At 42.8% G+C, this 20,697-nt stretch overlaps 2 protein-coding genes across 3 annotated transcripts in view; one reads left to right on the top strand and one right to left on the bottom strand.

The window, feature by feature from the left end:
- CRLF2 (cytokine receptor like factor 2) overlaps positions 1–20,697 on the bottom strand; it is a 51,465-nt gene that overhangs the window by 10,201 nt on the left and 20,567 nt on the right. Inside the window, exons 2-4 of one of the 2 annotated variants that reach the window (XM_081858757.1) lie at positions 3,281–3,358; positions 2,434–2,481; positions 1,469–1,574 (exon numbers count right to left, since the gene is read on the bottom strand). In XM_081858757.1, the coding sequence (XP_081714883.1) occupies positions 1,469–1,574; positions 2,434–2,481; positions 3,281–3,356 (230 nt within the window). In that variant the 5' untranslated portion in view covers positions 3,357–3,358. The remainder of the gene's footprint in view (positions 1–1,468; positions 1,575–2,433; positions 2,482–3,280; positions 3,359–20,697) is intronic. The other variant, XM_081858758.1, reaches the window with a different exon arrangement.
- On the top strand, positions 9,973–18,597 carry LOC309340168 (granulocyte-macrophage colony-stimulating factor receptor subunit alpha-like). The gene is made up of 8 exons (XM_081858780.1): positions 9,973–10,004; positions 11,162–11,288; positions 13,059–13,191; positions 13,288–13,469; positions 13,959–14,086; positions 14,793–14,819; positions 16,223–16,349; positions 18,208–18,597. The coding sequence occupies exons 2-8, from the start codon at positions 11,201–11,203 to the stop codon at positions 18,255–18,257; spliced, it is 735 nt and encodes a 244-aa protein (XP_081714906.1). The 5' UTR covers positions 9,973–10,004; positions 11,162–11,200; the 3' UTR covers positions 18,258–18,597.

Genomic DNA, 20,697 nt, shown 5'->3' with positions numbered 1-20,697 from the left:
TTCACTCTACAACAGTTTGCAGTTTTAAATAAATAAAGTTATTGTTTTGGGTATTTACAATTCTGAGAGTTCAGCCAGCACATTGATGCTTGTCTTCTATAGTAACAGGGCTCATCTGCCGCTAAGTTATCAAAAGACAGTGCTGACATCTAAAGCAAGAAGAGTGAATAGGAAGGTTACTGCAAGAAGTCTTGCCTGTTCCAAGATAGCCTTACTCTGCTGGTTCTGCAGCTTCAACGGGCAGCTTGCCAGAAAGCATGAAAAGCCCCACCAGCCAGGAGAGAGGGGTGTTGTGTGTGTCATAGTCCAGCAGCTCACCCATTTATTCTTGTACTTTTTGCACTGTCTGGAGGCTCTATATTCCACTCAGTGGCTTTAGATACCACCGACTATCCTTCTGGAGTTACTGTCCACTTTGTGGTGGTTCCAGTCCTACTTGAATGGTCATTCCCAGAAGTTGTTGCTTGGGGGATGGAACCAGCCCATGGAACTTTCAATGTGGGGTTCCGCAGGGCTCAATCTTATCCCCTACATTGTTTAACACCTACTGTACATGAAACCGCTGGGTGGGGTTATCTGGAGGTTTGGAGTTTGTTGTCAGCAGTATACTGATGACACTCAGTTCTATTTCTCCTTTACATCTGCAGGTGAGGCAGTGGAAGGGCTGGACCAGTGTCTTACCTCAGTAATGGACTGGATGAGAGCCAACAAACTGAAACTCAATCCAGATAAGATTGAGGCACTGTTAGACTGGATGGGTGGGAGGTTGCCTGCTGTTGATGGGGTTACACTTCCTCTCAAGGAGCAGTTTCATAGCTTGGGGGCACTCCTGGATCCTTTGTTGTTGCTCAAGGCTCAGGTGGCCTCAGTGGTGCAGAGTGCCTTCCAACTGCTTTGGCTGGTGGCCCAGCTATGCCCCTGTCTGGACAGGGATAGCCTAACTACTGTTGTCTATGCTCTGGTAACCTCAAGGTTCGATTACTGAAATCATTATATATAGGGGTGCCTCTGGAGACGGTTCGGAAACTTCAGCTGGTGCAGAATTCAGTGGCCAGGTTGCTCACCGGAGCAAGATGGTTTGAGCATATTGCACCGAGCCACACATGCTACAAGAAAGTCCAGTGAAACCAACAGTCACATTGAGAATTGGCCATAGGTTGTAGGTTTTTTAAAGTGTTGAGAATACAGCTTTCTCCCAACAACCAAACAGAAAAGCTATTTGTGGCCTCCAAACAATATGGAATGGACAGTGAATATGTGCAATAAGAAGGAAGCCAGATCAATGTTCTCACCAGCTTGAGTTCAGAATATAAATATAAAATCTTATCTATCTCATGCTTTAGTTCCTTTGGATTAAAAGGAGTGAAAGGAAAGGGAAATGGGGGGGTGCATTTAAAGAACAATTTGCTTGAAAATTCCCACCATTCAAACCTAGAAATGCAAAGAAAGTCTGTTTACCAGTACTTACTTATAAGACATCGTCATGTTCCTGCCTGGAAAATTTTTTTTTGCATGCCATGAAATCTCCATCCTCTTACCATTGACGTTCTGTATTTCGTATTCTGGGCAACCATCTAGCAAAGATGAAGGGTTGTAATTGTTTAAAATAATCTGCAAAATAAATGGCTATCAGTCTCATTCAAGTTAGATCTTCTAAATATACATGTTTCTGCTGCACCTCTCAGTACTAAAAAGGAGAAACTCTGGGCTTGGATTTATCGTATAAGGCTAGAAAATAACCAAGCAAGCTTAAGTGCATATACTGGACAACGTGCATACATTAGACCACCCGGAAAAGGGTCAAGTACTTCACTAGGTATAGTAATTACAATTTGCCAAAAGCTCTTTGCTTTATTTCATTCCCACCACAGCAGAAAAAGCCAGTGTGGTTAAGAGCGGTAGACTCGTAATCTGGGGAACAGGGTTCGATTACCCTCTCCTCCACATGCAGCTGCTGGGTGACCTTGGGCCAGTCACACTTCTCTGAAGTCTCTCAGCCCCACTCACCTCAGAGAGTGTTTGTTGTGGGGAGGAAGGGAAAGGAGATTGTTAGCCGCTTTGAGACTCCGTAGGGTAGTGATAAAGCGGGATATCAAATCCAAACTCTTCTTCTTCTTCTTCTTCTTCCTATTTGGCACTGCACTTTCCATGCTCCTCTTTCTCTAGCCTTGAGGGACTTCCAAGGTATTTAGTGCCATTGATGCAACATTTTCACACAATATTATTTGACAGCTCAAGGTTGATATTGCTTAATACAATAAGAATGTCCAAGCATCTTCTGCTGAGAGATTATTCCTCCCTGTCCTTGCTAGAATGAATGCTCAGGTCCAAGTGCGAGTTGTCCTAGAATGGCAACACCAAAGAGAAGCCTATTCTGCTGAAGCATGGAGATTAAGAGGAATATATTTGAGAGCTCTGTTTTTGTATCATTACCTGCTAAGACGTCTTCAGAACCATTAAATTGATTGATGGGGTATAGACCTTGAAAACAAAGCGAATAATAAGACTGAATGTGAAAGGAAGAATGGCAAAAAAATCCCACACTGCAGATGAAAAGCATGGGGGGGGGGAAGGAAATCCATGTAATTTTGTACAGTATTAACTAGCAGATCATTATTTCCCATCATAATCGTGATTTTTAAATGGTAGGTTGTTGTTTTTCTCTAGAATTCATTTAAAAGAAAAAAGAATAACCAGACCATGGATATAACATTAAATTACATTTATTGAACTACTTCCAGAAAACAAAAGACACAAATTCCTGTGGCTGCTTAGAATTTTTAAGCAGCATAAGTAATGCTGCTTAGAATTTTTAATGCAAAACCACCCCAAAAACAAGTAATAAGAAAACAATTTATTTAACATTTTTTAAAGAAAAATCTTTGTTGCATGTTACAGATCTCTGTAGTTGTAATGAGATCTTCACCTTACGTAACTATAGCATAACTATTGTGTTCTGTCCTCAAAGTTGCAACATATACGATACTGTTTGAGCTTACTTTATACTGAACATTACGAATTTTGCCTCTGACATTTAGTGGCACAAAGACTTGGTTCAAATAAACCTTTACAATTGATTTAGCTCTAAATTTCATTCTATTCTTTGTAAATTTTGTACATAATAAAGTGAATGGTTGCTAATTGTTGTTTAGTTGTTTAGTCATGTCCGACTCTTCGTGACCCCATGGACCAGAGCACGCCAGGCTTATATGGTTGTTAATACTGAGTTGTTAATACTGGTATTTGTGCTAAAAATTCATTTTGTCAGATTTTAACTTACATGGTGCCCATGACTGAGAAACCCGCAGGAGGATGCAGAGCAGAACAGCAGCAGAGGACTTAACATTCAACCCCATACCTGGAAATATAGGGTATGATCAAATTATTACCAATATAAACCACAGCAGTACTTCTCTAGGACTGATCTTTACTACTGAATAGCTTTGTATCAAAAATGAAAATCTAGAGGAAATGACTATAGGAAATATTTGCAAATAGTGAGATAATTATAATCTGTTCTCACAGATCTTAAAAGTTGCATAGATTAGGCTTCTTTTTTACTAAGTGACTATGGGTGTCAAATATAAGTCCTCTGAAGAACCTGAACTGGAAATATATCTTGAACAACTCAGCCATGGAGTTTCTTAGGTATCCCAGTGCCCCTGCTCACAAACCTATCCAAAAGGCTTCTGTGACTCACTGCTAGGTAACCAAGCCATAGTTTTGGACACCATCTTCTGCTGTACTTCACAGTTTTCTGATTCGGGGGGGGGGGGCTAGTGTGTTTGGAAACAGGTGGCACTGAGCACTTGCATGAAGATAGGAGAGCTCCCTTACATTTCAGGTGAGATTCAACAACAGGAGAGATTCTGGTTTGCCACTCTTTCATGGCAGGCCAGCCAACGGTGTGGCTAGCTGCTTGGGTGCCTGGGGCAGCGCACATGCCCTGCACCTGAGGGTGGAGCAAGCCAGGGCAGGGCACACTGCACAAAGCCTCTTCACTGCTTCCCCCTCAGCTGTAGGGTGGCTGACGGAGAGGCGGTTGGCAGACGCAAGCCCCACACTGCCATTTCAGGCAGTGCGGAGCCTGCAGGCACCCAAACCACCATGTCACTCCCAGGAGAGATGCGTGGCTCGGGCATGCTGCAGGCCCCGTGGAAAGTACCAGCCCTTGCAGTGCAGTGAACAGTGCCAGATATGTTTCATGGTGTTTGTTGTGAGCCCAAAAAAGGTTTGTGAGCCCTTTTTAAACAACAACACACTCATATTTTTGCCATTTTGTCACCCCTCCTCAAGGATGACACCACGAGCAGCCTGCACCCATCACACACCCCTTCCTATGCCACTGAGGCCAGCTTGCTCCCCAGTGTGACAGGGAGCTAGTTTGCTGTGGTTTAGACCTATGATGTCCCTGGGAACTAATGGAGGCCTTTGGCAAGCTCCTGGTCAGGATGCCAGCCAGAAAAAAAAAACTACACTTCCCCTGGCTTGGACCGCAGCAGCTTCAGTCCTTCCAACACCTCAGTTTGTATCTGTTATACTTGTCACAACTTAGTAGGGGAAGGCATTTGGTAGGATCCATAACTTAAGAGGGATTATCATAAGGGATATTAGCTGCTGGGCACAGCAAGTCCCTAGCTCCAGTCAGGGGAACAGCGACTAGATTCCACACATCCAAGTTGCTGTGGGACCCACCGGATCAGTCTGTGTTGTGGAGGGAACCTCCTGTTGGCAATTACTATGGGTTACCCAGCAGGCAGGCTGGGAAGGAGATTAAGAAGAAGAAGAAGAAGAGTTTGGATTTGATATCCCGCCTTTCACTCCCCTTCAGGAGTCTCAAAGCGGCTAACATTCTCCTTTCCCTTCCTCCCCCACAACAAACACTCTGTGAGGTAAGTGGGGCTGAGAGACTTCAAAGAAGTGTGACTAGCCCAAGGTCACCCAGCAGCTGCATGTGGAGGAGCGGAGACTCGAACCCGGTTCCCCAGATTACAAGACTACCGCTCTTAACCACTACACCACACTGGCTCTCAGGACCAGCAGTCAGGCTGCCCAGGCATAGAGGAGACAGGTGCTTATGTCATGCCATGCCCCAATGTTCCCGTTACCAATAAAGTTGTGGCCTTGTTATACCCTGCATTGCCGCTGCCTGTCATTACTCCCCACTGTGGCGTTTGCCCTCCTAGGTGTGTGACATCATACTGGGTTCATAAGGAAAGGGTTAACTAATTGTAAAATGACTAACCAACGGGAACCCAAGGGGCAGAGTTAATTGTGTATAAGGTTTTAGCACAGAGGGTTTTTTGGAGTGAGAGAGTTAGAGTTAGGATGGTTGAGAAGACAGTCTGGAGTTAGGAGAGACAGAGAAGATAAGTCTGTGGGCTGGGCTAGTCTGGTGTGAGAGAGTGAGAAAATTTGTTAAGAGGAGTCAGTCAAACAGTTGAGATAATCAGTCAGAAGGTATTAGGAAGATATAGGCCAATAAAGAAACTAAAGTTAAGATACTGTCAGGAATATTATCTGAGAAACCATAAACTTGTTAATATTTGTAAAATAAACTTGTCTTTTTGGTTCACTTTTAACAACTGTCTGGACTCAATGTTTTACCAGAGGGTAACAGTTGGTGGCAGTGGGGAAGCGAGCACAGTGGTGGCACAGGGATCAATAGACCATTAAACGTCCAGGGACCCTGTGTGATCTCCATACCCACCCACATGCATCCCTGTGCCTAGTGGTCAACTGCAAGCATGGTTTGTTGTACACACAGACAAACAAACTAAACAACGTAAGTGAATGCTGTTTTAATAGAATGTATAGGATGAAAACCTGATTGATTAGGCTAAGAAAGCAGAAACGGGGTGGAAGAAATTCTAAAGTATGGTTACCAGATGTCCCCATTTCCCGGGGACAGTCCCCGGATTTACAAATCTATCCCCAGACAAAATCCGTCCCTGGAATGTCCCCGGATTTCATTTAATGTCCCTGGATTTATATTTTAAGTGTTGTAGATTTATTAGCAGGGAATGAATGTTGTGTGATTGGTTCAACGGCACAAGACACATCATATGGGGACTTCTGGTGAGGCAAAATGGTGGGTGCCATGGCAGCGAGCAGCTCCTGAAGCCAGCCAGAGCCAACTGTGCTGAGAGTGCTGCTGCCACTGCCACTGCCAAGGGGGAACCAGGGATGCCCAGCGCGTCAACTGGGGGAACTGCTGAAACCCCATGATCCAAATCAAGCCGGGAGCGAGAGCACCCAGCCACCCGGCTGATTGCCCAGTGACACTCTGGGGCCAGGAAAACTCCGGAGCTGAAGCACGGAGAAGGAGGAGAGGAGGAGCCCTGATCTTGCTGCACCAATGCTGCCACCGCCACTGAGGAGGAGAGGTAGGAGAGTACCTGGAGGACAAGGACATGTGGCTGAGCCCAGGCCTGACCTGAGCCTACTCCACGGCAACTAGTGCTCCAAGAGAGCAGGCCGGGGCCCAGAGGAAGGCTGGGCGACAGACGAGACCCCAGAAAAGAAGATATTACTTCTTAATTATTATTATTTTAAATAACTTTTTTAAAATAACTTTTTTTCTCTTTAAGAAAAATATGTGTCCCCAGATTCTTTGGAAAAAATCTAGTAACCTTATCCTAAAGACTATACAGATGTAACTTGCTTCAAGCAGCTAAGGACAAGAGGCAGCAGGATGGCTGATTCTAGATGGTTCTATCTGAAGTAAGAAATTTGAGAAGCCAAAGGAAACATCAGTGATCTCCGATAAGTTCACATGTGTACAGTAATCAGACAGAAAATCTCCAAAGGACCAAAATTGTGCTTAGTAGTAAGTTTGAAAGCTTAAACAGCAGACAGGCTGTTTTATCAACCGGGGGGGGGGGGGGCATTTTCGAATAAAGAACACATTTCTGATATCTGAGAAAAACCACATCAGTTATTATTTATTTATTTGTGTGTGGTTTTTTTTTGAAAGGTATATACTGCACCTTTACATTATATATAAAAATTGGTTTCAGGGCAGAATGCATAGGAAATAGAATGTAAAACATAACCAACAGTGATGCAACAAAACTAAGAGGAATAAAACTATTCGACCAGCTTAAATACACCATAATTCTCAATGCTTGGGTAAATAAAAAGGTTTTAACCCAGCAGTTGGAAGAATACAGTGCCAGCACTAGACATACCACTCTTGGGGAGCATTCCACAACTGGGGCACCAACACAGAGAATATTGTCTCCTTTGTATATGTGTGCTTTCCCTAATGATGGGACATGGGGAAGGACCTCCTGCGACTCTCTCAAAGCATAGGTAAGTTGATAAAGGAAGAGGAACATCTTCAAATATTTGTGTTCAAAGCCATTTATGTATCTATTGCAACATACATTTTCCTAGGAACCATCCAACTAAACACAGTATGTTTTACTTCCTAAAATACACCGAAAGTACATTTAAAAAAAAAAAAGTTTCAATACAAGTTCACTCACTCCAAAAAGGCATTAGTTCAAGTTCAAGTTCACTCCCCTTCAGAAGGGAACCGATTCTGCTCCAGTTCAATTGACAGCTCGATCCTCATTTCATCCCTGCCATCCCTGGCATTTTTCTTTCAGGCCTTCCTAATTTTATAAGCCTCTCTGATAAAGTGTAAAATATACTTGAAAAGACCAATTAAGAAAACATCAAAGCACACACAGTGTACTGTGAACAGCAAAGATGCACTACAAAATTAACTTCATTCTCATTCAGTTCTCATGGAAACTTCAGAAACTGCATCAAGTGGCTTAAGAAAATCATAGAATCCCAACTACCACCTCTTTAGCTTTGCTATTGCCTTTTCAAACTATATCTATCTATCTATCATCTATCTATCTATCTATCTATCTATCTATCTATCATCTATCTATCTATCATCTATCTATCATCTATCTATCTATCTATCTATCTATCTATCTATCTATCTATCTATCTATCTATCCACACACACACACACACACACACACACACACATGTATATACATATATCTCACATTATTTTCTTGGAGGAAAGAATCCTCAAATTCGGGTGTCCTTTTAAGAAAGAATAGAATTATAGAACAAGCCAGTTCAAATGATACAAAGATCTATCAGACCCAAAGTCATTTAAGATCAATCCAAACATTGAAAGTGTTTTAATAGACCGTTCCATATATACCAAAGTATTGATGCAGTTTTACTTAGAAATGAAAGAAGGAAGTAGTAAAATACCACAAGAAGGCGTTTGGTTTTCAAAACTTTTGTGCTTTCTCTCTCTCTCTCTCTCTCTCTCTCTCTCTCTCTCTCTCTCTCTCTCACACACACACACACACACACACACATTTTAAAAAGAGATTTGTGTAAGAGCAGCTTTCCAGATACAGTACTGTCTGTTCTTATTTTATCAGTTAATGATGCCCCTCACCTCAGAGAAAAGTACACACACAAAGGAAAATACCACAATTATTTAGCTAAAACAAGTGGTGCTGTTTCTGCTGTGTTTCCATGAACTGTAACTTTTAGCAATAAATTTCTCTTTCATAGTCCCACTCAAACTCTGAAACGTTTCCGCACCCAAGTGCTAACAATAGTTCAGTCACCAACCTCTTTGAGCCAGTGGCATAGCTGTCAAGTGTCCCTTATTTGAAGGGACAGTCCCTTATTCCAGCGCCATGTCCCGCTGCTGTCCCTTATTGATAGATGTCCCTTAAATTTCAAAGGAAGCAGCTCCTCTCCCTCCCTCCCTCCCTGCCAGCCAGGGAGGAGGGAGGCTCCAACTCTGTTGCTTGGCTGTGTTGCTCACCCAATAAGAAGTCTAAGAATGACACGGGGGTGGAGCTTGCATGCCTTGTGTGTGGCTAGTTAATGCAAGCTGAGGCGGTTTTTGAATGTTGGACGCCATTTTGTTGCACGTGCTGCTGCAAACTTTGCAGTGCAAAGCCAGGCCGGGGAGCCATCTTAAGTTGAGGCTGCATAGGCCTTGTGGTGCATGTGATTCAGATTCTATTCAGTTGAACCTTTGGTTACAAAGTTGGTTGGACAGTGTTCTTGAAGCTACCAGCATGAGTTTGACCAGACTGCAGGAGGACAGGAAGACTGGAGTGCCTGGAACAGGTGAGGCTTCAGGTCCCTTATTTTGACTGCTGGTCCCTTATTTTCAAGGCTGCTGGTCCCTTATTTTCAAATCTGTAAGTTGACAGCTATGGCCAGTGGGCACAGTTGAAATTTTGAGAAAGTGCTTTGGGCATCAGTAATAAAATGAATGCAACTGAGAAACTAGAAAAAAGACAAAGGACCACAAAATGGTGCAGACATGTTGCCACCTCATCTTCAGGTCCCAACCATGTGGAAAAGGTACCTCCAACAACCACCACTGTGCTCACTCATATGAAAGTCTTTGCCTTTGTTCAGACTGAGCCCTAGGTGTTCAATCACTCCATCAGAAAAATGTAGGCATGTTTAAGGTGGCCAGTTCAATGCAGAGGAGGCCCGCTTCCTTGGAGGTTCTTAAGCAGAGGTTGGATAGCTATCTTGTAGGGTTTAGTTGAGATTCTTGCATTGCAGGGGGTGGACTATATGTACCTACCAACTTTATGGTTCTATGATTCTATTATAAAGAAAGCATTAGGTGAAGTATTAACTCAGTTGGGTTATTTATTGTGCGTGTTATTCTTCATGAACCTTAAAATCACCATCAGCAAAACATTTGGGCAAGGACCTCTCTAGGGTTCAGTGGACCTGTTTAGGGTGAATTATTCTTCATGCACCATCAAAAACATAAGGAAGTCACCAGAAGCAAAAGAAAGTGCTCCATTATACTTCCTTGTTCAATGAATTGGAAGCGAAAAAGGAAATCCATGAAAGACTGATGCAACACTCCTCATGAGAACAACATATATACCCTCGCTTTCTCAGTAAAGCACACTTTGCAAGTGCACTACCAAAGCTTCTCTCAACTACACATCTCTCTGAGCCCGTATGAGGAGGAGGTAAGAATAACACCCCACGCAGCAGAAAAGGGGCTACATTCACAACCTTTACGACAAGCTTGATGGAGAAGGGGTGGGCAGCAGCAACAGTAGTTCCCATAACCCCACCACCCAATCCCTATCTGCTAACCTTCCATATGCTAAGTGCCCAATCCCTCCATCAGCATGGCAGCAGTCACCAGTCCAGTCCCACCCCAGGTCTTTGCCACTCTCAATTCCTCATCATCAAAGTTCAACCCCCCCTTCAAACTTCCATTGTTTTGGCCCTCCAGAATATTCCCACAGACCCAAAAAGGTGCTTCAATCTGTTCTGTCAGTCTCAACACCCCTGCCATCCTTCTGGCCTCAAACAGCCACCCACCCACCAATCCTCTAAACTGCCAAAACTGTTCAGTTGCAAGTTCTACACTCCCTGTACCTTTAGATTGCAGCAGTTTCTTGTTGGGGAAATGATTTCAGGTTCGTTTGGTCCTTGCTTGTGGGGAAAAAGGTTACTGTCATGTTCTATGAGTATTTCCAAAGCTTCATTGCTCACATGAGCAGTCCCCATCAATGTATTTATTTATATTCAAATATTTATAAATGACATTTTCATATAAAATATAGCAAGCACAGCAGAATACTAGGGGGGGGGGGGGACACATGATAAGAAAACTGCCTGGTAAATAATCTATCATCTGTCTATCTGTCTATCTGCCTATCTGTCTATCTGTCTGTCTATCTGTCTATCTACCTATCTTATTAGCCAGCTCTAACAAGAAAGAACATTTTTTAAAAAGCTGAACTTCTGTATTGCATGTCCCATTGAGGGAACATTGTAGAACATTAAAAAGAAACCTTCTTTATAAAAGCTACTGAACACAAAACACAGTAGCCATCAGAGTTGTTTTGTCCACAGAAAGTCTACACAAAGTCTTTCATTTATACAACAGAACTTGTCCCCTTCACACCTTTCCTAACACACCCTACAAATCTGTTTTGGGGGCTTTGCTAACCCTCCAACCCAGATTTGGGGAGGGCACAGGAAAGGGGGGGCAGTTGTGTTACACAAATGAAAGTCCTTGCGGCATGATAACAGAATGGCTTTGCAGAATACCACTCAAAGGAAAAATGTACCAAAGGAATGAAATAAAAGAAATCCCCCTCTTTCACTTTAGGACTCATTCCTCCCCACTTATAAAGAAAAGAAAAATAGCATGGTGGCCACTCTAGGATTTGCTGACACAGTTCGGCTCATTGTTCTGTTGTACTCTATTTTCTACAGAACTTTTGCACAGGAGGAGGGTAAGTATATATTTTCAAGTTGATTAGCAGGTTGTATTGCAGATATTAATATTGCAGAGTTCGAAGTGGCTGGGTGCATAAGAACTAACTACTTTTGGAAATAAACATTGTCCAATCCCGTAAAAATATTATTCAAAGCTTACTTGCAGAAATTTTTCGAAAACAGAACAAAATACATCAAATGATACATCCAAAACATTTGTGCAATGTCTTGTGATGTCCAGCACAGGCTCAGCAACTTAGAAATGAAAGATAGTTCCAAAAATCCAAACTGGGTCTCTGTTCCACATTCCAGCCCCCAGTGACCTTAGCCTATGGATGAGTTGGTGAGCCATCTACATCCTTTTGTTCTTTGTGGCATTCAGAGAAAGGCTAAAAGCCACCATTCTTTCAAGATGGCGAATTTGCAACTCAGTAACTTCATCACATGCTCAAAGGTTACATTCAGAGTAACAGGATACATTAGAGAAACAGAAAACACTCAACGGGTAATCATTGACCCATTTAGGAGCTTAGAGTACCTTAGAAAACTATGGAAAAAATCCATGTTAGAGATACACATTTATCCATTTTCCATGTTAAACTATCATTAATACACAGGCATTTCCTCATTTCTGTGTAAATAAAACCAATTACTGCATACTTAATAGATGATGCCAGCATACAGGTATATGAGTCATTCATTCCTATACCACCATGTTTGAGTCCATCTGAGTCATTCTAGGCAATCATATCATACCTACAGAAGTACAGAACTGCTGCCAGGGTATGCATAACTCTGGTGACAAGGGGCGTGATATGGGATTAGCACTCTGACCTCATATTGATTGAATTTAGAACACCCTAGGGTGAACATTGGCAATGGAACTTATAGTGAAACACCACTTGACCTTAAAAAGGAAACACTTTCATAGAATCATAGAAATGTAGGGTTGGAAGGGACACCAAGGGTCGTCTAGTACAGCCCCCCTGCAATGCAGGAATCAGAGCTGAAGAATCCCAGACAGATGGTCACTCCATCTCTGGTTAAAAGTCTCCAGTGAAAAAGAGTCCACCACCTTCCAAGGTAATCCATTCTATGGTCCAACAGCTCTTGCCATCAAAAAGTTCTTCTTCATGTTTAGTCTAACCTCATTCAAACTTCTATGATGAGCACATTAACTTAAGGTTACCAGATTTTTTTCAATGAATCTGGGGACACTTTTCAACTTCAATGGATTTTGTATGGGGATTGATTTGCAAATCCTGGGACTGTCCTCGGGAAACGGGGATGTCTGGTAACCTTACATTAACTCTTCTCAGAAGAACCCATGCAGGCAGCGGCGGAGCAAGCCGATCAGGCGCCTGGGGCGACGCGTGTGCCCTGTGCCCAGGGGCGGGGCCAACCGGGGCAGGATGCTCCACGGGGCCTCCAAGGAGTTTGCCTGCCTCCTCCCACTCAGCTGCCCTACAGTTGAGGGGGAGGCGGTGGGCAGACCGTTTGGGGCAGAGCGGAGCCTGCGGGTGTTCCAGGAGAGACGTGTGGCTTGGGCGCGCTGTAGGCCCTGCAGCGAATGCCACCCAGCATTTTGTCACCCCCCCCCCTCAGTGGGGACACCTGGGCGGATCGCACCTACCCACACACCCCTTCCTTCACCCCTGCATGCAGCTACTCAGACTCAGAACCAAACTCATAAACATGGATGACACATATATGAGATGATGATAAAAGTACTCTGAGCACTTCAATGCATGTTACTAAACATGATCTTTCCTAATTTTTCTCCCCAGGACCGGAAGGGACATCAGCTGAAAATTTATCCTGTGTCATTTACACTGTTCATGTTACCTCAATGGATTGCACTTGGGAAGCGGGCAAGAATGCTCCTAATGACGTCCAGTATTTTCTAAACTTGATATATTTGTAATTCATTTTCATTTGTTAAATGGGGGTGGGGAAGGGAATGGTTAGAGTATGCTACTCCTGGTTGGGTTTTTAACAAAATATTTTTGCATGCAGCGAAAACGATGGAGAAAGCATTGAATGTCCCCAATACAAAAACAATGAACTTGGAAGACATGTTGGGTGCCATTTTCCTAATATGAAAGTTCCTGAGAATCATATTACCCTCCAGGTGACTGGCTCAAGCAAAGAATCGCCAATTCAGACTTTGGATCACCAAGCCTGGCCTTTCGATTATGGTGAGAGAGGGTGGAGTATATTGGTTTACTTTTTTTCTGCCAGCAGTACTAGAAATCTTGATATAGCTATAAATCTGGGATGGGAACACGTGGCCTCAATATTAGATTCTGAGTCCCATCGCCACTGATCACAGGTTAGGTTGGCTGGGGCTGCTGGGAGTCCAGCCACATCTGGATAGTCAGATGTCGTGCAACCCTGCAATAGGCCTTTAATTTAAAATGCTTGTAAAATTATCATTAAACAACTTCAAAAACATATCTGACTGCTTCTACATCACAGCTTTTCAGTGGCAGATACACCCACCCACACCCTGTACCCTTGCATGACCTCACACCATAACATTCCTGGCTATCAACCTGGCCACACTCACCCATAGGATATGTGAATATGAAATATTTAAGAGAGGGATGAAAGACTCACCACTCTAATGCCCTTGTAATCTCACACCTCTCCTACTGTCAAGTAAAAGATGGGTTATTTCATTCCAGAAAAACTTGCCCCACCGCAATATATCACTGTGAATTGTCGTGAACTGCTGTTGTATTGTAAAGTAGAATGGAAACCCCCTCCAACTGCTACTACAAATGCAGATTACTGTTTTAAGTACCAGATAAAGGTAAGAGGCCATTGTGGTTCTCTTTGTTGAATTGTTTTTGGTCATCTTTGCTTGTCCCATGTGCATATCTCGTGTAGAAACCCAAAGGGGGGGACGGACCATTTCACATTTTGAAATATGTCCAGCTTTCAAATGTATATACAATTCAGTTTTAGAACCATCCATATCTGCTGGAATCAATGACAATTCTTGAAATAAACAGAATGAGATTCAGATTTGTTCAACTTCCATGTTAGAAAGGCTATGACAAAATGTGGGTGGATAGAAGCAACTTGCAATGATTCACAGGATGAGGAAAGTTCTATAGAGAGCCGAAGAGGGGAAAGGTGTTGCAGAGGACCCAGTACTGCTACTCTGGGATTGGTGAGGCACATGAGGAATCAACAAGATTCAACAAGATGGATGGGCTGAGAAAAGGGTCTATCTGGCCCAGGACCTGCAGTGTAGAATTACCATCAGCAAAATGCCCCAAGCCAATCCTGTTTGTCATGTCAAACAGTGGAGCAAAGAAAAGATTGGGAGGAAAGTTAAACCATCTACCAACAAGTAAGTCACAGACACATGTAATCAATTGCTGTTGACAACTTTTGCTTTCCTTGCTGATTAAAGTACCCAGCTGAATTTGTGAAATCAAGCATGATTTGAAAATAGCACAAAGAAAATTTGACACCAGTACCAACTAAAAATGTTACCTTTTTCCCTTAAGGATGAACTGAGAAATGGAATTATAACAGTAAGTATTGTTATTTTATATAAACACTTACACATGGGGGAATGAATTTAGGAATAAGACAGCCACGTGTAGGCTGCCAAGGGTTACATATTGGAAGAAAAATGGGGTATAAATGGGCGGTATAGTAAAATTTGATCACAACATTCTGAAATAGGGCCAGTCTAGAAGTTCTATCTAGGTGTCTCCCTGTTTGTTTTGTTTTGTTTAATCTACTTTGCTTTTTGATGTCTTCTAATCTGGGTTAAAGGGACACGGGTGGCGCTGTGGGTTAAACCACAGAGCCTAGGACTTGCCAATCAGAAGGTTGGCAGTTCAAATCCCCATGACAGGGTGAGCTCCCGTTGCTCAGTCCCTGCTCCTGCCAACCTAGCAGTTCAAAAGCACGTCAAAGTGCAAGTAGATAAATAGGTACCACTCCGGTGGGAAGGTAAACGGCATTTCCATGTGCTGCTCTGGTTCGCCAGAAGTGGCTTAGTCATGCTAGCCACATGACCCGGAAGCTGTACGCCGGCTCCCTCGGCCAATAAACGAGATGAGCACCACAACCCCAGAGTCGGTCAGGACTGGACCTAGTGGTCAGGGGTCCCTTTACCTTTACCTAATCTGGTTTAATGATAGATGGCTGGTGAAAGAGGCAGAGAAGGGAAAATCTTCCAGGGTGGTAGACTGGGAACATATAGAGGGAATCTCCCAGGTAAGAGGTGGGAGGGTCCACCCCCTTCTGTGTGAGACAAAAGTTAAGATATGCTTTTGAGAGAGGCCTTTGTATCCTCCACCCATTTCTATTTCTATTATTTCTATTTCTTTTCCTATTTCTATTATTACTATTTCTTTTTCTATTTCTATTATTTCTATTTCTATTTCTATTATTTCTATTTCTATTTCATTTCCCTTTTTTCTTTTTATTCAGATTAGTTTGCTTTTTAATGTATGGTATAATGAAACATTTCAATAAAAATTTCATGGCAAACCCCCTCCCCGCAAGAAGGCTTTGGAGAATCACAGAAGTAAGGATGTGGACCATAGTTTGAATTGGCTATGCATACTCAAGTAAATCTAGGAAGGACCACAGTTCTCCTCTCCCTTGCCCCTAAGACAATCATATTGTGACTTTTCGACTTCTAATCTCTTAATAGTAGTTGTAAAACTGAAGAATTATTAATATCCTGCCCCTGAGCATATTTACGTAAAAGGCAGCTATAGTGATTTTCCAAGGGGAAAGTATTTTCCTAGTGAGTGAATTAAGGAAGCAGTTTGTTGAATGCTTTTGCACAAGGGAAATAGCCGTCTTTACATTACACAGTGGAATTGGGTGGGCACCACTAATATTATTTTAAAAAATCAAATTGTTGAATGTCACTTCACCTACAAAGGAATAAATCAGATCAATATCCTGCTTTTAGGAAAAAAAGGGGGAAACCTACCACTTGTTTCCAAAGGATAAAGAATACATCTTGAAGCTTCGTGCAGCTGGACAGTATTGCACTGTTGGAGAAGAATGGAGTGACTGGAGTGAACTAATTAAGTTTGGTAACGTTACAGATTTTTTCTCTCCAAGTAGTTCTTCCTTTGGCCTGATCTCTATTATTCTGCCTAAGTGGCTAACTTAGGTTTGAGAAGTGCCTCTATCAGTCTGGGAAACAAGGCAATCAAAAATGTTTTTTTGCACATTAAACAGCATCCTTGGTATTCAGAAATATATACGGTTTGTGGTGTGTGTGTTTTTTTAAAAATCATTGTTTAATAAACAAAAACAGCTTATTCTCCCAGCTTCCAAGACTTATGGAAACCTGTGTCAGGCATCAGGGAATCCGATCCCCCCACGGTAGGCTGCCAGGAATAGATAGGCAAGGAAAGTTCTTACCAATGTCTTTTATTCAATATTCACAGAGAGAGGCTTAGAAATGCAGCCTATTGGAGTAATGTCATTGCTCTGAGTAATAATAATAATAATAATAATAATAATAATAATAATAATAATAATAATAAATTTTATTTATATCCCGCCCTCCCCAGCCGAAGCCGGGCTCAGGGCGCTAACAATAATCAAATAATCAAATAATCAAATAATCACACATTCAAAATATTCATTATAAAAATTCAAATCAAATTAGTGGCAACCGATTAAGCAATATTCTGTGCAGGTTGCCAGAGGAGGGAGTCAGGCTGCGCCCTGACCAAAGGCCTGGTGGAACAACTCTGTCTTGCAGGCCCTGCGGAAAGATGTCAGGTCCCGCAGGGCCCTAGTCTCTTGTGACAGAGCGTTCCACCAGATTGGAGCCGCAGCCGAGAAGGCCCTGGCTCTAGTTGAGGCCAGCCTAACCTCTCTGAGGCCTGGGACCTTGAGGGTGTTATTATTTGCAGACCGTAGGTTTCTCTGTGGGGCATACCAGGAGAGGCGGTCCCGTAGGTACGAGGGTCCTAGGCCGTATAGGGCTTTAAAGGTTAAACCCCCCCTCTCTCCTCAATCATCAGCAGCAGCACCCACCCTACGGTGGCTGCTTAGGGCCATTTGCCTCCAAGCCCTTTGCTCTCCTACTTTCAATGTTCACCAGCTTCTGGGGAAGGAGTGTCTGGAATGCTTTCTAGTAATAATGTGTTAGCCAGCTGTTCTGGCTCTGCCTCCTCCTCCTCCTCCTTTTCCTCTTCCATTATTTCCCAACTTTGCCCCTCATCTGCTTTTGAGCCGTTACCTTCCGCAAACCACTGCTGTAAATCTATACTATCTTCCTCTTCTCTGGAAGGTTCAGGAGGAGGGAGAGGCGGTCTCCACCATTCCTCCTCTTTCTAGTTCCTGACAACTTGATGCCAGTTGAGTCTACTTACTTATTATATATTTATTTCATGGAAAATGTACACTGCTTGCTTGTAAATAAAACCTTAAAGCAGTTCACACACACACACACACACACCCTATATCTTCAGTTCACACACACACACACACACACACACACATATTTATTAAATTTCGATACCACCCTTCAGTAAAGGGTCACCAGGTGATATAAAAATAAAGTATATAGACATAAAAATATGTAACATAGTAACAAAGACAGTTTAAAAGGCTATAGATTGTTTAACTAGTCAAAGGAATTTAGTTTGGTCACACAAAATCCGCTCCCAGTTAGTCAAAGCTTTCTTTATCTGAGCAGTGTAATTTTGAACCAGAGGGTGAGTCATTTTGTTGATCCTACTGTTTGGAGTCAGAAAATTTCAAATGGACAGTCCCCTTTAACTTCAATGGGATTATTCTAGGGTACAAAGTTTAGAGCTTTCACTTTCCAATAGGTGAAGGCTGCAGCCCTTACTTTACTTATATGAGAGCATTCCCCCTTGCTATTTTGTAACAGAACTTGATGCTTTGTAACAATTGTCATTGGATTTTCAGGATGCAGAAAGAAACCAGGAAAGAATACATACACCTGTGAAGAAGGTTAAAAACTCAAAAACAATGCTAAAAGATGTATCACATCAACAAAATATTTACCATAGTCATTCAAAGTCAAGAGTTTAAAACTTCTATGGAAACCTGAGACCTGAAGATATAGGGTGGCATACAAATTTATTAATAATAAATCACTGAGATTTCTTGCTGCAAGTGGTGTTCATTAACTTATGTCAGAGTTCCATCGTTAAATGTATCAGGTTTAACAGTATGCCATTGAGCTCGCAAGTAAATTTGTGATTCTTTCAGAAATATATTTCATATATTTTTGTACCATAATGGAAGATCTGTATCTTATAAAGTTTTCAGTTTCTGTAGAATGGATAACCAAGCAGCTACCAATAAAGAGATCAAGAGTTATGCAAACAAAATGTATCTGATGTTTCCCTCAATAATTTGGAAAAGGGACAGGTTGAACTATTCCTTATATGACACTATTTTCCTTTAACCCAGTCGACCCAAATCAAATAGTTGGTGTGGCTGTGGCTGTCCATAGTACCTATCAGGGGCCATATTTGACATAATGCAAGTTAATTCGACCAGGGTGTAACAGGTGTATTATTTATTTGGAAAATTGCACACCTTAAAATTTCCTTTAGCTATCCTTTGCCAGAACTTTGCTCAATGTGGGCTCAAAAAAGAGCAGGGTGACAATGTAACCGTGTTAGAGGTGAACAGACTGGCAAAATGCAAGACTACCATTTTTCCATTTCAAGAAAGTGCACAAAGTAAATGAGTTATGTCTTTTTGAAAGGCAGGGCCAGCCCACCCATGAACCAAGGTGAGGTGACCTGCCTCAGGCAGCAGGATCCACAGGAAACCTTTCCTTTCAAAATTGTTTTTGCGGGTTTTTGTACTGTCATAAAGAATGTGTGTTCACTTCCTCTTTCCTGGAGGGGAGGGATGCCAATTTGTTGTTTGCCTCAGGTGTCAAAATATCTTGGGCCAGCCCTGTTGAAAGGCAGTGTCCACAAAGGGCCCTGGCCTAACATTTTCTCCTCCAGGGCTACCCAGTGTTTTCGTACCTTCATCAACGTAAAAGAGGTTTAATGAAAAAGCTTCATAATATAGCATATTGTTTAGGAGTACCCCATCTCCTTCCATTGGGTTTTTCATACAGAATTTCCCATGCCATGTGTGGATCAAGCAGTGGCATAGCGTGGGGGGTGCAGGGGGGCCGGCCGCACCAGGCGCACCATCTGGGGGGGGCGCTCGCCGCCTCAGGAGTCGCCGAAGAGCCTTGGGCGCAGGCTGTAGCAGAGCCCCATGTCTCGCGGAACCAACGAGCTGTGCGCGCGTCCGGGTTGAAGTCGTCCGGCAGGCAGCGGCTCTCAGCGCTCGTCCGTGGTCCCCGTGCGTCAGGGCCGCGGAGGGCGCACCAGGCAGCCCCTCCTCACAGCCCCGCCGCTGCTGCCGCTGCTGCAGCTGCTGGGCCATGTTGCATTTTCCTCGCCTCTCTGCCCTCCTCCTCCTCCGGGCAAGCGGCGTCGTTTGGGCAGCAGCGCCAGTGGCAACTCGCCTCAGATCACCTGACACGGATTCGCCGCGGCCGTGGCTACCTTACCGTAAATACCCCAGCTCAGGCAGCAGCAATAAGAAGTTGGCAGCAGCGGCAGGTTAGGGGTTAGGGGCGCAAATTACTTGCCTTGCCCCGGGTGCTGACAACCCACGCTACGCCGCTGGGATCAAGCATTGTAGATCAAGCACTGGATTCCCCTGCGTGTTTCAAGCCCATTTGAATCAAATGAAGTGGATTAGCTTCCGCACACCTACAAATTATCTAAACTTTCGAAACAGGTACTTTAAAAGGAAATTCACTTCAATTGCCGGACTCAGCTTTGTAACAGTCAGCTGTCATCTGCAGATATTTTCATCCATAAAACCACACCCCCACAGCCAGCGAAATTATGCAACATTGGCTTGTTAAGAGGCTTTCGTCATCAGATAATGATAATCATGCTTGCAGAGAGATCTACAGTATTCTTTAGACTGTGGTGCCGTATAAATATTTTAATCACTTGGGAGTGATCTCTGAGTGTTGTGAGCTTCCAGGGATTCCAGGCACTTACCCAGGGTTCATGTTTCTCTTTATATATATATATAATTTTATTTATATAATTAATTTTACAACATACAAATATTCAAAAAAGGAAAAACTTAAAAATCAAACAATGTATCATATACTGTATATATATATGACTTCCCTCCTCCTCTTTCTGTAGCTCCCTTTTCATCATATTTTATTGCATTTCCAAATTAAACCAATTTAATTTTTATCCCCTATGTTCCATTTACATTTTATTCTACTACTGCACGTTTTTATATTAAGCCTGCTAAACTCTTAATGTGTTTACAATAATTCTGAATATACTCTATAAATGATTTCCATTCTTAAAAAACTTGATCCTATTGATTTCTTATAATTCCAACGAA

Source organism: Podarcis erhardii, assembly GCF_964252035.2.
Source record: "Podarcis erhardii genome assembly, chromosome: 4".
NCBI classification, from domain to species: Eukaryota; Metazoa; Chordata; class Lepidosauria; order Squamata; family Lacertidae; genus Podarcis; species Podarcis erhardii.
The sequence above is the reverse complement of the archived record's forward strand: the minus strand, read 5'-3'. Positions and strand labels throughout refer to the sequence as shown.